Source organism: Capricornis sumatraensis, chromosome 1 (genome assembly GCF_032405125.1).
Source record: "Capricornis sumatraensis isolate serow.1 chromosome 1, serow.2, whole genome shotgun sequence".
Lineage (NCBI taxonomy): Eukaryota > Metazoa > Chordata > Mammalia > Artiodactyla > Bovidae > Capricornis > Capricornis sumatraensis.
Window position 1 is genome coordinate 219484810 of NC_091069.1, and position 15313 is coordinate 219500122.

At 37.2% G+C, this 15313-nt stretch overlaps 1 protein-coding gene across 2 annotated transcripts in view; it reads left to right on the forward strand.

The window, feature by feature from the left end:
- The window catches only part of DHX36 (DEAH-box helicase 36), a 45832-nt gene that overhangs the window by 14599 nt on the left and 15920 nt on the right, over positions 1–15313 (forward strand). The window contains exons 9-16 of one of the 2 annotated variants that reach the window (XM_068987711.1): positions 982–1063; positions 4867–5007; positions 5457–5559; positions 5929–6016; positions 9952–10007; positions 11710–11774; positions 12474–12617; positions 14833–14950. In XM_068987711.1, the coding sequence (XP_068843812.1) occupies positions 982–1063; positions 4867–5007; positions 5457–5559; positions 5929–6016; positions 9952–10007; positions 11710–11774; positions 12474–12617; positions 14833–14950 (797 nt within the window). The remainder of the gene's footprint in view (positions 1–981; positions 1064–4866; positions 5008–5456; positions 5560–5928; positions 6017–9951; positions 10008–11709; positions 11775–12473; positions 12618–14832; positions 14951–15313) is intronic. The other variant, XM_068987784.1, reaches the window with a different exon arrangement.

A 15313-nucleotide genomic window follows, 5' to 3' on the forward strand; every position in this document is an offset into this window, starting at 1 on the left:
TAGCTTACCCAAGGTTGTATATTTAACAGAGGATCAGGATGATTTGAAACCAAAGTTGAGGGAATTCCCTGGGAGTTTTAGTGCTTTCACTGCTGGGACTTGGGTTCAATCCTTGGTCAGGGAACTAAGATCCCACAAGTGTCATGGAGTAGCCAAGAAATAAAAGCAAACCTAAATTTGAGTAGTTGCAGAGTACATTCTTTTAAAATTATGCCTCACTGTCTCTACTGCTTAAATTGTTTGGGGAAGGAGGAGAAATGGGAGGACGTTAAAATGCAATAGCATTATATTTAATGTGTTTGTAATCAGCCCAGTTGGCCCTCAGAGCCTTACTTTGTTTACTTTGTTACTTACATTGAGTAAGCTTGCACAGGTCAGAGACATAAGTGTACTCAGAGTTGTGCCACTTCAGTTACTTCCGTCTGTGCTGTACCTTTGGCCTTTGTTTACAGAGAATATGGTTTATTTTGTTTGGTACAGAACCTAAATAACATTTAAATAACAGTACTGAGAGACTTCTTTTTTAACTAGTGATTCTAAAATAGTAAGCAGTAGTTTAATACTTGGTTAGTTCTTGCTGTAACTAATCCTTTCTTTCACTAATTCTGGATGCCACAGAGGTCATTTCACTAAAGGCAGGTTTCACTAAAACTTAGGTTCTCATAGCACCATCTTGGCTAATGATGAAGAGAAATAGACTTAATAGGTCTTGAATCCAACTTAGAATGTGCTATTTTTTTGTATTCTGGGTTACTTTGTAGAACTGTGAGGTGTGTATACAGTTTGGTAACAGTAAATTGCTACTGAATGAAAACTAAACTGCTGTTTTTATTAAATGAGATATGGAAAAATAAGGTATAGCTGTAAAAGTGTCAGGACCCTTTTCTGAAGTTAAAACTAATGTAGTCATTGTCCTATTTACAGTTAATTTTTTTTTTTTTTACATTTGAATACAGATTTATGTTTTATCTACCATAATAGGTAACTGTCCAATGATACATATACCTGGCTTTACTTTTCCGGTTGTGGAGTATCTTTTGGAAGATATAATTGAAAAAATAAGGTAAGCATATATTAGGAAGTAAAGGATTACTTGGTGTCTTTGAAAATCCACATTGATGCTCATACCATATTATGTTACAGAGCTTGGGCTTTAGCCACATATCAGTATTGTCTAAAGACTCCTGGGCAGAAAAGTTTGTTAATTTCTGTCTTTAGTGTTAAACTTCTGTTCTGATTCTCCTCCCTGGTATTCATCCTCCTTTGCTGGCCTCCATTTCCCACCCTTTAAATATGATATTCCCCTAGAGTTCTCACCGTAGATGTTTCTCAGCGTTTTATGATTTCACTGTGCAATCTTATTTTCATGACCATAGTTCTGAATTTTCAGAACTATTTTCCTACAGCTTTCAGAACTGTGGTTTCAAAACTGAATTCTTCCTGAATTCTAAACTTAAATCTATACTCAGCAGCATTGCAGTATCACAGATTTCTTGAACCTCACATTTTTCAAACAAAAACTGTCATCTTATATTTGATTTCCACTGTGTTTCCACCAAAAAAATTAAAATAATCTATGTTGCTTAGTATGCTTTATAATGGTTGCTCCTGTTGTCTTCCACCCGGTTGTTTAAACTCTAAATCAAAGTAGCTGGTGTTTCAAGCAGTTATGTTCCAGGATACGTTAACTGCTTTACATGCTTAGTAACCAAAGTACTGTAAGTCATTCTGTATCCCATCCCACTTTCCCCCATGAAAACCCTGAGAGCTTTCTCTTTGAACATAGCTTCTCGTTTTCACTTCTTCTACTTAAGGTCCTTATTATCTCTCCTATGTTAGCAGAAGAGTTTCTCTGTGGGCACTGGGGTCTTCACTCTCACAGATGCTGCCATCTGTTTTCTCCAAAACTCTGGTCATGAGTGCTTTCTTCCCTAGGGTATGGCCCTTGAGATTTCTCTTTGAAAACTGGTTGAAGAACCTTTGTTGCTTTGTCATGGCCTAAAGCAGAGCACCTCAGCTGGTATGCCCAAGTTGTGATCCTGTTCACGCTGGCCTTTAGCTGCTAGCAGGCTTCTCTAGGAGCCATCAAAATTACCTTAGTATCACTTGATGAGAGAGGGCTGAAGGCACAAACCCACAGGATCAGGTTCCAGCTTTTTAGCCTGTCTCCCCAAGGCTCTCTACAGTCTGGCCCTGTCTGTCTAGTGGCACACATTATGCCAGTTCTATCCATTGTCTCTTCTATGCCAGCTTATGCCCTTTCTTTCATGACTTTATGCTTTGTTACATTCTGTTTCCTCCTTTCAGAGTTACATTTGCCACCTTTTCCACTTTTCATCTGTAAACTATTATGTAAGAACAAATCCCTGCCCATTCAGCCTTCTCTGATACCTCTCACAGTGAGTTACCTTTTCAGCAAGACTGCCAGGACACTTGTATCATATCTCTTGTACCGCTTACCTTATTGCCATGTGATGTATCTTGTTATATATGTCTCTTGCACTAGATCTCAAATTTTCAAAGTGGAAGATTTTGTCCTATGCATCTTTGTAACTAGTACGTAGCACAGTGCCTGGCCTATAGTAAACATCTGAGAACTAAAAGGACAGATGTAGAAACATTTGTGCTGAGATTTTTCAAGACTCCACAGCTTACGTGTTAAAGGAGAAAACCAGAAAGTGATGGTGGGAAGGTGAGAACAAAGATCCTACCTACTGCATATTTTACATGGAGAAAAGTCAGCTGAATTTTGAATGGACATTTATATAACATATTTTTGAAACTATATGGCTTTCACTGTGCACTAAGATCTGAGGAAAAACAAGGGAATGACTCATTACACAACTTTGGAGCTTGTATCTAGATAGGATACATTTAGGCTATTACTCTTAAGGAGTATACTCTGGTCATACTCACATGACCATAGTTTTGGGGAAAATAGATGGCAGCATTTGTGAGAGTGAAGACCACAGTGGCCATAGAGAAACTCTTACACAAACATAGGAGAGATAAAAAGGACCTTAAGTAGAAGAAGTGAAAACGAGAAGCTATGTTCAAGGAGAAAGCTCTCAGGGTTTTCATGGGGGAAAGTGGGACGGGATACAGAATGACTTACAGTACTTTGGTTGCTGTTCTGGGTAAGCGAAGAGTGTGTGAGGCAGGGATAGTGTGGACAACTCAGGAAAGCAGTGAGGTCTGCAGGGCAAGGAGGGAAGTGTGTTTCAGGGAGGAACACGTTAAAGTGAAAGAGTGTATGTTGGTTTTCCATGTTCTGGTTATATCATCAATGCTTATAAATTTTTATGCTCTCCCTCCTCAGTTCCACTTTCAACCATGTGGCCCTGTTTCTTCCCATAGCACATTTACCAGTTGTTTTCTAAGGTAATAACAGGCAATGACCTGACAGCAGAAACAAAGATTGAGGAATCAGTAATCTAACATTACAGAAGGATGAGTTGCTTTCTTAAGGTCCCCGGAAGGCAGCGAATGTACATGGAACTGTAGTTAAGGGGAGTCTGTTGAAGCAACAGATAGTATTTGTGCACTTGTTCTGTAGCCAGCGCAAGAGGGGAGGTGAAGTAGGGTGGTCATTGGATAGAAGTTTTCAGCAGAGGCCCCAGCTATTCCTTTTCCAGAGGAAGAGCTGCTCTGCAGGGAAGTAGGAAAGAAAATAGGTGAGATATTATGGAGGGTTGTGATTGGGTACTTCGGGAGGGGGGCTAAAGGGTACCTCTGATCCTATAATTGCTGGGAAGGGAGCCAGCTGTGGGTCCATCCTGCTGACTGGATTAATTTCTGTCTCAGGTTGCCCTACCTCTCGGTGGTGCCTCTATATGTATCGAAGACTTAGGGGAGTCCTGGGTCACAGGTACTGAATAGGGAAGGGGATTGATGAACTCTTTGGGGTGTCTGCTATATGTCAGGCACCGTGCTTTATCACTTCTTTTTCATTCTCATGTCAGTACTGTTGAAGAGTATTAATCTCTCAAGAAAACTAAAAGCCAGAGGCTTATACCTTGTCCAAGGTCACATGGCAGAGCACGGACATAAGTCCCATTCTGTCTGACTCACAAAGCCCATGCTTCACACCCCCCCATTCTGTCTAGATGCTCTCATCTAGGTAAACTCCGAGGGGCTTTGGGGTTAAAGTACAGGTTTATTTTTCTTTGTCTCGCTCCACTCCCATGCCTCTCAACTCACTTATGGTAGGTGACGTGCGCTGCAGCATGGAGAAGTCAAAGCATAGCACTGGACTGACTTGTAAGACATCTGAATGCTGATTCTGGCTCTGCCATTGTCTGTGTCTATAAGACCTAGCAGAGCTAAGTAGTTCTCAAGCATGAGTCTATGGATCTACAGACCGTTATAAATACACTGAATCTCCTGGGGCACTAAATAAAATTGCTGGATGAGCAGACCCCAGCCAGACCTACTGTATTCAAATCACAAGGTAGAGGATTGAGGAATCTGTTTTACAAACTCCCCAAGGAATTATTTGTGCTCACGTTTAGAAACCACCTATATTCAAAATCTGAGTCGTCTAGGCAAGTGTTAATTATTATTTTGAACCTATATTAATGTTAACTTTTGATATAAAAGTAAATTCAAACTTAAAGATGGTAGTTACTCTACCATTTAAATTTTTATTGCTGAAGATTATCTAGAGCTTTGACATACTTTCATAAAGAATGATTTTAATCTAAAATGTTATGTGTTCATATTTGTAAATAAATTTAACTAGCATTTACTAGAAAGTATAGTGAAGATGTTCTTTAAAATTTCTTTCTAAAATCCTAAAAAGTCAGAGATATTACTGAAAACCAATTTTAAATAAAGTGAAGCTATTTAAGAGTATTTTTATTTTAGATACGTTCCAGAACAAAAAGAACACAGATCCCAGTTTAAGAAAGGTTTCATGCAAGGGCATGTGAATAGACAAGAAAAAGAAGAAAAAGAAGCAATCTATAAAGAACGCTGGCCAGGTTATCTAAGGGAATTGAGACAAAGGTAAGTCTGTTTTTGTTTGAAAGCGAGAACATAGTGGCTGAGTGACTAAAACAAGATGCAGGTTCGTCTTGACTTTGTACGTATTTAAGGGTAGCATTGTTGTTTAGCCACTCAGTGGTATCCAGCTCTTTCATTATTTAGTCACTAAATGTGGCCTGCTAGGCCTCTCTGTCCGTGGGGTTTCCCAGGCAAGAATACTGGAGTGTCATCTACATTGGCAGGCGGATTCTTTACTGCTGAGCTACCAGAGAAGCCCTGAGGATAACATTTCGAGTCTCATAATTATAGCTGGATACTCTACTGATTTGACTTGTAAACACTGTCATAATTCCAGTATTTCTTTTTATTTATTATGTTTTCCCATTTGCAGATTAATTTTAAAATTTTATAAATAAGTTAAATGTCGGGAAACTGTCAAGTATTTCATGACTTGATATTTGACTTGATAGGTACTCTGCAAGCACTGTAGATGTTATAGAAGTGATGGATGATGAAAAAGTTGATCTGAATTTGATTGCTGCCCTTATTCGATACATTGTTTTGGAAGAAGAGGTTAGTTTTGTTTTTCTTTAATTTTCAAAAGTGAAACATTTCAATTTCATATCAAGGACTTGAAACAATTTTCTTTTAAATGCTTTTAAAAAAATAATCTTTGGAAGAAACAGCTTTTGATACCAGGAGCAAGAATTTCAAAATACAAAATCATTTAGCAGTTTGACCTGTTTGAAGAAAAGACTCAACAAATGAAATGTCTGGATTATAAATCCTATTTTTAAAAAGCAAACTCTTTCTTTAGTTATTATTAGTAACTAAAAGTTATCTTGAGCTAATGCAATTTTAACAAAGACTTAATTGTGCACAGAATTATACTCTTTATTTTGTTTTGTGATCCTTTATAACAGTTATTTCCCCTTTGCATAGGATGGTGCAATATTGGTCTTTCTACCAGGCTGGGACAACATCAGCACTTTACACGATCTCTTGATGTCACAAGTGATGTTTAAATCAGGTATTTTAGAAATGTATTTTTATTGCCGTTCTAAGAATGATACTTGAGTTATGTGTAGCCTGGTTATTTTCTTTCATTTGAGCTTATTATAGTCCAAGTTGAGTTTTTTCAAAAGTTGGATTTCCCCCCCCCCGCCCCCCCAAAGTTCTGGGGCAGAGATGAAGATGGTAGATACGTAGTGAAGTTCCTTATTTAGTTTTACGGTGAGACTGTTTCCCCTCTCTGCCCAAATTTGCCCAATAAAATCAAGTCTTTAGCATTTGAGGTTTTTATTTCTTCACTTACTTGTGCATTTAGTTGGGCAGAAAAGAAGTTTGAATTTATCCTCTTAGGCTAGTATTTCTCAGCTCTAACTGTACAACAGAGTTACTCATGGCACTTCTTTAAAAATGCAGACCCAGATCGCACCCTCACACCAGATATTAGAACGTGACCTGCCAGATGTTAGAATGTGACCTGAACATCTGAAGTTTAAAAGAAAAAAAATTCTCAGATGATCTGATTGTTGAATAGGATGTTTTGAAAGATACAGCCTCTTATGTTTTAGAGAAGTGCATTGGAACATTTTTCTCCTGTGAAATTTAAGTTATAGCTTTTTCCAGAGTCACTGTTAACTTTAGTAAAATCAAAGCAAATTCCATTTAGTATTTTAAATAGTTCTGAATATACTTCCTAGCCTTACTCTGTTGCAGTGCTTTGATACATTTTATTTTTTAAAAATACTGAAAAATATTTTGATCTAATTTTATTGGCTAAAATACTTCTTAAATCCCATCATGGTAATGCCCTCAAATCATTCACTATAATTAATTTTCTATTCTCTCACTGCAAAAATGTTTTTGTCTGATTACTATGACTTCTCTATAATGAAATACTACTTTCTGTTTTCCTCATCATTGGTAACATCTGTGTAGAAAAAGTATAGGTCATGATTAAACTATACAACCATGTAAATTTTTTTAAAACAGAAATACTTCTTTGGCTGAACCTTCCAACTTTGGCCTTTCCTTCCCCCATCATAAACTATTATATGATCTACTTTTAGTTTTAAAAATGTGAGTGTGTATGTATTTTCCAAGAAAAATGGGGAGATCATTTTGGAGGAAGTAGGGAAAGGGTGTGATGTTGAAGATTATTATAATTCATTAGCTTTCTGATTTAATTATAGTCAGGGATGGAAGTATTAATTTATAGTTCTACCACCAGCTTCAGTTCAGTTCAGTCGCTGAGTCGTGTCTTACTCTTTGGAACCCCATGGACTGCAGCATGCCAGGCTTCCCTTTCCAAACACCTGGAGCTTGCTCAAACTCAAATCCATTGAGTCGGTGATGCCATCCAACCATCTCATCCTCTGTCATCCCCTTCTTCTGCCTTCAATCTTTCCCAGCATCAGTGTCTTTTCCAGTGAGTCTTTTCTTTGCATCAGGTGGCCAAAGTATAACTACCAGCTTAATTTCTCTTAAAGAAAATCTTTCAAAAATTTCTAAGAGAGTTCCAGAAAAACATTATTTCTGCATTATTGATTATGCCAAAGCCTTTGACCATGTGGATCACAATAAACTGTGGAAAATTCTGAAAGAGATGGGAATACCAGAACACCTGACCTGCCTCTTGAGAAACCTCTGTGCAGGTCAGGAAACAACAGTTAGAGCTGGACATGGAACAACAGACTGGTTCCAAATAGGAAAAGGAGTACATCAAGGCTATATATTGTCACCCTGCTTATTTAACTTACATGCAGAGTACATCATGAGAAACGCTGGGGTGGAAGAATCACAAGCTGGAGTCAGGATTGCCGGGAGAAATATCAATAACCTCAGATATGCAGATGACACCACCCTTATGGCAGAAAGTAAAACGCTTCTTGATGAAAGTGAAAGAGGAGAGTGAAAGTTGGCTTAAAGCTCAACATTCAGAAAACGAAGATCATGGCATCTGGTCCCATCACTTCATGGGAAATAGATGGGGAAACAGTGGAAACAGTGTCAGACTTTATTTTTGGGGGCTCCAAAATCACTGCAGATGGTGACTACAGCCATGAAATTAAAAGACGCTTACTCCTTGGAAGAAAAGTTATGACCAACCTAGATAGTATATTCAAAAGCAGAGACATTACTTTGCCGACTAAGGTCCATCTAGTCAAGGCTATGGTTTTTCCTGTGGTCATGTATGGATGTGAAAGCTGGACTGTGAAGAAGGCTGAGCGCCGAAGAATTGATGCTTTTGAACTGCGGTGTTGGAGAAGACTCTTGAGAGTCCCTTGGACTGCAAGGAGATCCAACCAGTCCATTCTGAAGGAGATCAGCTCTGGGATTTCTATGGAAGGAATGATGCTAAAGCTGAAACTCCGGTACTTTGGCCATCTCATGTGAAGAGTTGACTCATTGGAAAAGACTCTGATGGTGGGAGGGATTGGGGGCAGGAGGAGAAGGGGAAGACCCAGGATGAGATGGCTGGATGGCATCACTGACTCATTGGACATGAGTGACTGAGCTCTGGGATTTGGTGATGGACAAGGAGGCCTGGCATGCTGCGATTCATGGTTTCGCAGAGTCGGACACAACTGAATGACTGAACTGAACTGAAATCTTTGTCATCATCTGATAATCCCATCCATAATCAGATTTTCCCTTTTTTTCCCCCAAAGTATCTTTCACAACTAGCTTGCTCAGACTGTAGAAAAAGTCAGAGTGATAAATCGTTTAGTTTTAGAACGGCACTCCCATCTTCCCTTTTCTTTCCTAATGGTGAAAAAGACTAGGTTCTACTTTCTGGAGATGTCTAAATAGTATCGTTTCATTTGATCGTCTCTTAATCCTGTTTTCCCACCAACTGGAAGTTATATCTGAAGGCTTGATTCAATTCAAGTTAAATTAGAGTGGATGTATTTCATACTGTGTCACAGAGATATGTAATTGAAGATATTCTTTGTCAAGCACTATTTGACAGCTTTTTATGATTTAGGAGGGTCATAGAGGCTGTGGGAAGCACTGTATCTCCTGAATAACAGCAGTTCTTTTTCTTGGAAAATACAGCTACCTAAGGCAGGACAGAGGAGTCTGGTGGGCTGCAGTCTATGGGGTGGCTACGAGTCAGACACAACTGAGCGACGTCACTTTCACTTTTCACTTCCATGCATTGGAGAAGGAAATGGCAACCCACTCCAGTGTTTTTGCCTGGAGAATCCCAGGGATGGGGGAGCCTGGTGGGCTGCCGTCTCTGGGGTCGCACAGAGTTGGGCACTACTAAATCGACTTAGCAGCAGCAGCAGCAGGGTCTTCTGGACATTCTTGCCAGAGATTTAAGTTAGGTTGCACTTTGGTAGCTATATCTGGCTTAAATTTACCCTTGATTCTATAATACTCTCTCCTTCCTATGACAGTACTACATCAAACTGTCTGTTGACTGATAATCATGAATGGGCTTGAGCAACTTGATTTTGTAACCTAAAACTTCCTATGTTCCTAACAAAATTATTATTTTTTTAATGTAGGTGACTTTTGGAATCTATTACATTTTACCAATGCTATTTCATTATTTTTAAGTGGGCATGGAAATTTAATAAGTAATTTGCTTTAAAATTTAAAATTTTCTTTGATTAAAGTAGGATTACCCAAAGTCTACAAACATATTCACCCACAATAAATAAAATCCTTTGATCTTTAGTTAGTGGTGGGAATGGAATAAATGTTTTGTTTTGTATTTTTTTAATATGATTTGAAAAGGTTGCTACCAACTTTTCAGCATTGTATAAGAATTTAGAATTTGCAGAAAAAATATTAACAAGTATATAAAATGTATATACTTTGGTCTGATTGTACATAGGAATATAAGAATTAATGTGACTTAGCATCTGAACTCATTGTTCCATGTATTTTTTATGGAATTTTCTGCAGCTGTTTATCTTAAAGTTTAATTTTCTTCTTAATTTTCAGACAAGTTTATTATTATACCTTTACATTCTCTGATGCCTACAGTTAACCAGACACAGGTATGTTGTTAAATTTATCTTTGAAACTGAGGCAAGCTTTAAGGACTGCTTATTGTATGTTTTATTTCCTTTTATTTTTGAAAGCACATTTTAAAATAGTAATCCATACAAAAAATACTTCTTTGAGAACCTTTGCAAATGAGTCTTCAGGGAATGACTGCACAAAAATTTGGATAAGAGAGGGTAATCCATGAATCACATTAGTTTCATCAGCATTAGGGAAACATTTAAAGGTTGCTTTTATCAATAGCTTGTTTGGGTTTCCTGAATAAAATAAAAAGATATGTGAAAACCAATAAAAACAGTTCAACCTGGCAATGAATAATTTATGTCATACACAGTTTGATACTGAGATTTTGATTTAACAGAATTAGTACATTTATAGGCATGAGATTTCAGTGATGTATTATTAACTATGGTTTTGGATGTTTTGACTTTGTCAGATTCAGGGATCTCTCTAGTTAGAATGAAGAATGCATTCCCAAAGGAAAGGTAATTTTCTACTTTATTTGCAGGCCCTGGTAGAATGAGATGGATCCATTTTTTCCACTCTCTTTGTAAGAAATAATATACATATTTTTAATGGAAGGCTTTTTACCATCTCTGCTGGTATGATGATAGTTCTGAGTAAGGCTCAGCTAGCTGGATTAGATACAGTGTGCATGTCTAAGGGAAGAGAAGAGGAAAGACAGAGCTCTTGATCCCAAAGATTGAACAAAAGAGTATCTGGTGTGGAAGTACTTCACCGCTCATGCCGTAACCATAAAATATTGATTCCTTTGCTAGAGGATATATGACTAGACTGGCAAATATTTTCTTTTATTACCGTTTTTATAAATGAGACGAGTTTAGGCTGTTGTTTTTTTTTTGCTTTTCAGCCAAGTGGTGTCTACATCATGACGTAGGATTTATTATGTGAAGGGTATCTTTTTAAGTCTGTTTCAGTCTCAGTAGCTGGTATACAGTGGTGCAGCCAGCTGGCATTCATTTTGATGATTGGGCACGTGCCTTGTTGGTTGGTGTCATCTGTATGTCTGTACATGCTCAGTTAATCAGTTGTGACTGACTCTTTGCAACCCAGTGGACTGTAGTCTGCCAAGTTCCTCTGTCCATGGAATTTTTCAGACAAGAACACTGGAGTGGGTTGTCATTTTCTACTCCAGGATAATCCTCCCGACCCAGGGATCAAACCCTGCATCTCTTGTGTATCCCCCATTGGCAGGTAGATTCTTCAACCACCGAGCCACCTGGGAAGCCCTGTTTTTATCTGTATAGTTTTTAAGTAATTCATAATCTTTACACTTCTATCCTTCTCCCTTAAAAAATTTGACAGCACAGTAAATGTTTGCATTCTGCAGCATTTGTTAAAATTTTTTTTTAAGTTACCATATTTAAATATATTAATAATTTTGTATACTACTTAAATATCTATAAATTAAAATAATCTTTAAATTATAACCTTTCATTTGAAATCTTATTTGTGATAGGGTTTTGATATCTATGGGAGATTTGGTTTACCATAAGGGAATTTTGTGATATTGAAGATGATGTATAGGATATGAATATATCTATAAATATTAGATGCATATGTCAGTGAATGAACACAAAATTGCTAAAAGTGAACAGTACTTGAAGTAATTAACTGTAAGAATGGATGTATCAGAAATTCACTCTTGGGATTTTGATGTATGTATGCTTGCAGGTGTTTAAAAGAACTCCTCCTGGTGTTCGGAAAATAGTTATTGCTACCAACATTGCAGAGACTAGGTAAAAATTGTTTTTTAATTACCAACTACTAATGATTACATTTGTTTTGAGCACCATAACAGTTAACATACCTTAATCTTTTCTTTACAAAATACTTAGTAATTTCTTTAAACATATTTTAATTTAGTTGCATTGAACATGGGTTGTTTTTTTTTTTAACTTACACTGATCTTTTAGCCTTTTCAGAAATAGGCTTTTAAGTGATTGTTTTAAAGCTTCCCTAAAGAAGCATGAGGACTGAGGTCAGTACTTGTGGTTGGGAGTAGAATTGATAGATTGTTTGGTAATCAGTTATATATACTCTTTAAAATTATTCCATTGGAGATACTAATATACCAATACAGTCATTGCAACAGATTGTTTTGCAGAAGCTGGTGTTAAATCATGGCACTGGAAGGCTCACAGGGCTAGTTGCAAAAGTCCGCAGGCAAGCTGTGAAGTTTGACTGAGGGCAGATAAGAATTGTGCACATGATCTGTAACAAGGGCTCTGGGTGCTGCCATCAAAGCTGCTGATACTGCCTGTGATGCGCTGTCTGATCCCCATTTGTAAATGTGGAAGAGTAGTGAAAATCCTAAACTACTGAAATCAAGTTGATTCAATAAAAAGTGTTTTAAGATCCCTATCTGCAGATCTGATATAAGCTAATATGCTTTAGATGTGTTTTTAACAGTTTTTATGTATTTGTTTTCCAAACAGCATTACCATTGATGATGTAGTTTATGTAATAGATGGAGGAAAAATAAAAGAGACGCACTTTGACACACAGAACAACATCAGTACAATGTCTGCTGAGTGGGTTAGTAAAGCTAATGCTAAACAGAGGAAAGGTCGAGCTGGAAGGTAAGATCATACCTTTGAAGTCGTGACAAAAACACCCAAAATTTTGTGTACCAAATTTATTTAAGGAAGTTCCCTTTCATCTTTTTAAAAACTTACTGAAGTATGTTTTTATTCCCCAGCAGATGGGGGAGTCATTTCAATCATAGTTTTTCCAAAAGGAAAAAGTATCTGTCAGGTTTTTTATTTTATGATTTTTCTACCTCTAATTCCTCAGTCTGGTTAATTCAAGTTAATATTCTTTATCTTATTAGCTATATTATCTGTGATTGTGTTTCTTTTTTAAAAAACATATTACTAATAATGATTGCTATTAATAATACCTGAATGTCAGATCATCCTCTAGAGGCTTATACACATTAACTTGCTTAATCCTCCCACAGTGCTATGAAGTAGGTTATTATCTCTGTTTTGAGGGTAAAGAAACCAAGGTATAGAGAAATAAAGTCATCTCTCCAAAGTCACACAGTGTTACAAGTAGCAGAGCCAGGAATTTGAATTTAGGTGGTTTGGTTCCACAGCCTGGGCTCCTAATCACTATACTTCACAGCTGTATTGGTTTTTCACTATGAGTTACCAAGGAAAATACTTTTTCCCACTTACGTGATAGCATGAGAAATAAAAATACCTTTTTTTTGTTTTTTTGGTTGCCCGTGGTATTTTTTGTGGTGAGCAGGAGCTGCTCTTCCCTGAAGTGCACATGCTTCTCATTGTGATGCTTTCTCTTGTTGGGGCGCACAAGCTCTAGGCGCGCGGGATTCAGAAATTGTGGCATGTGGGCTCTAAAGTGCAATCTCAGTATTTGTGGTGCACGGGCTTAGCTGTTCTGCAGCACGTGGGATCTTCTTTGACCCAGGGATCGAACTTCTATCCTCTGCATTGGCAGGCAGATTCTTATTCACTGTACCACCAGGGAAGTCCAATACCTCTGTTTTAATGATTGGAGAAAAGATTTGCCTGTAACACAAATAATTGCACTTATTACTTGTTTTAATGCATACTTCAGAATATTTTACACCCTAACTCAAACGAGTGATAGAATCATGTCTGGAGTTTGAAGAGTGTTTATTTTACCTCTTAACATGTAGAATAAAAAGTTTTCCCATGATTTTCAGATACTAGCTTAAGTAAGGAAAGAAGAGTTAAATGGTCTGTCAATTTTTTTTTATCAGCCTTTTAATAAGTTTATACTATATATTTAAAGCTGTCACTCACTTGTTATAAGGTTTGCAGATTATTCCAGTATAACTTGACTTCAGGTAGTTTATTGGATTATGCAGTTGGTGCTCTTGAGTCATAGTCCAAGAAGTGTACCTCCTTCTACTCTATTAAGAGGGGATAATTTGATTGGAAGCCTAGCAAGATTGAGGTTTCCCCATGCAGACCAGTCACTAAATGTAAAGTATTGCATTTTATAGAATTCTTCATCCCTACTAACCTGGTGAAAGTTAATTGTGGAATTGCAGTGCTTTTGTTGATGTTTTTAATTGAAGTATATTTGGTTTACAATGTTGCTTTAGTTTCTGGTGTACCACACAGTGATTTAGCTTATATATGTATGTAGTATTTTAATTCAAAGGGAAAATAGTCCCCTGTGGGCTCTGTGATACAAATTTCCTTTAGCAAAGCTAATTAAGATTGATAATTATTTTGAAGGCCAGTGCAAACTATTATGTGGTCCTTGGTGGAGATCCTATAGATAGATAATGGGTCCTCTGAGCCACCAGATAAGCCCATCATTCAGATCAGTAGATGCAAATAAGGGAAAAAATTGTTTCCAACATCTCTCTGAGAGCTCACTGGACAGCACATACCTAACAGCTTTTAAAATAATAATAGGTTAACATAGTACCAGGATTTGTTACATAAAGTGCTCATAAGGCTCAAAGAGATTAACCTATGTATACTGCTTGATTTTGTGTCAACCAGTCTGGAATCTGTAAGAAACAGGTTACCAAATTATTAGTAGGAGGAGGGAATCTTGTCTTTTTTAGAACTAGGATTTAGGGTTAGTGGATTTAAGCTTATTCAAAACAGATGAGGAAAAGGAATATATGAATAACAATGAAGTAACAAGTAAATTAGTTATGATGTGGCTTGTAAGAAATAGATATTGACTGCTTTCCCTGCCTTTTCTTTTCTCTGGAATTCTAAAAAGTCACTGATAATACTTACCTGCCCCCCTCCCCCTTGTTGTTGGATTTTTTTCTTTTTAAAGAGTTCAACCTGGTCATTGCTATCATCTATATAACAGTCTTAGAGCAAGCCTTCTAGATGACTATCAACTGCCAGAAATTTTAAGAACGCCTTTGGAAGAACTTTGTTTACAGATAAAGGTAAATTAAGTGGGAGAATTAAACTAAGTAAGGTTCTAGTTTTCAGCATGTTTTATAGAGGAAAGTAATATGTTAATCTGCCAGAAAGAATTCAGACCACCATTTGTTTTTGTGTTAGTACAGTTTGACCCTGAGCAGCCTGAGGGTTAGACTTGCCAGTTGTCTCTTCTCTGCCTCCAGAAAATGACTCACCCAAGGGTGGGTCATTGAAACAGCTTGGTTAGAGTACGGAGTCAGACCCTAGTTCTGTTGATTCTATATGTTGTGTTTGCTGATTGAACACAAACTTTCCCCTGCACTTAAAGTTCTGTAAAATGAAAATGCAAGTACTATATTTATTGAAAAAAAATCTGCATAGACATG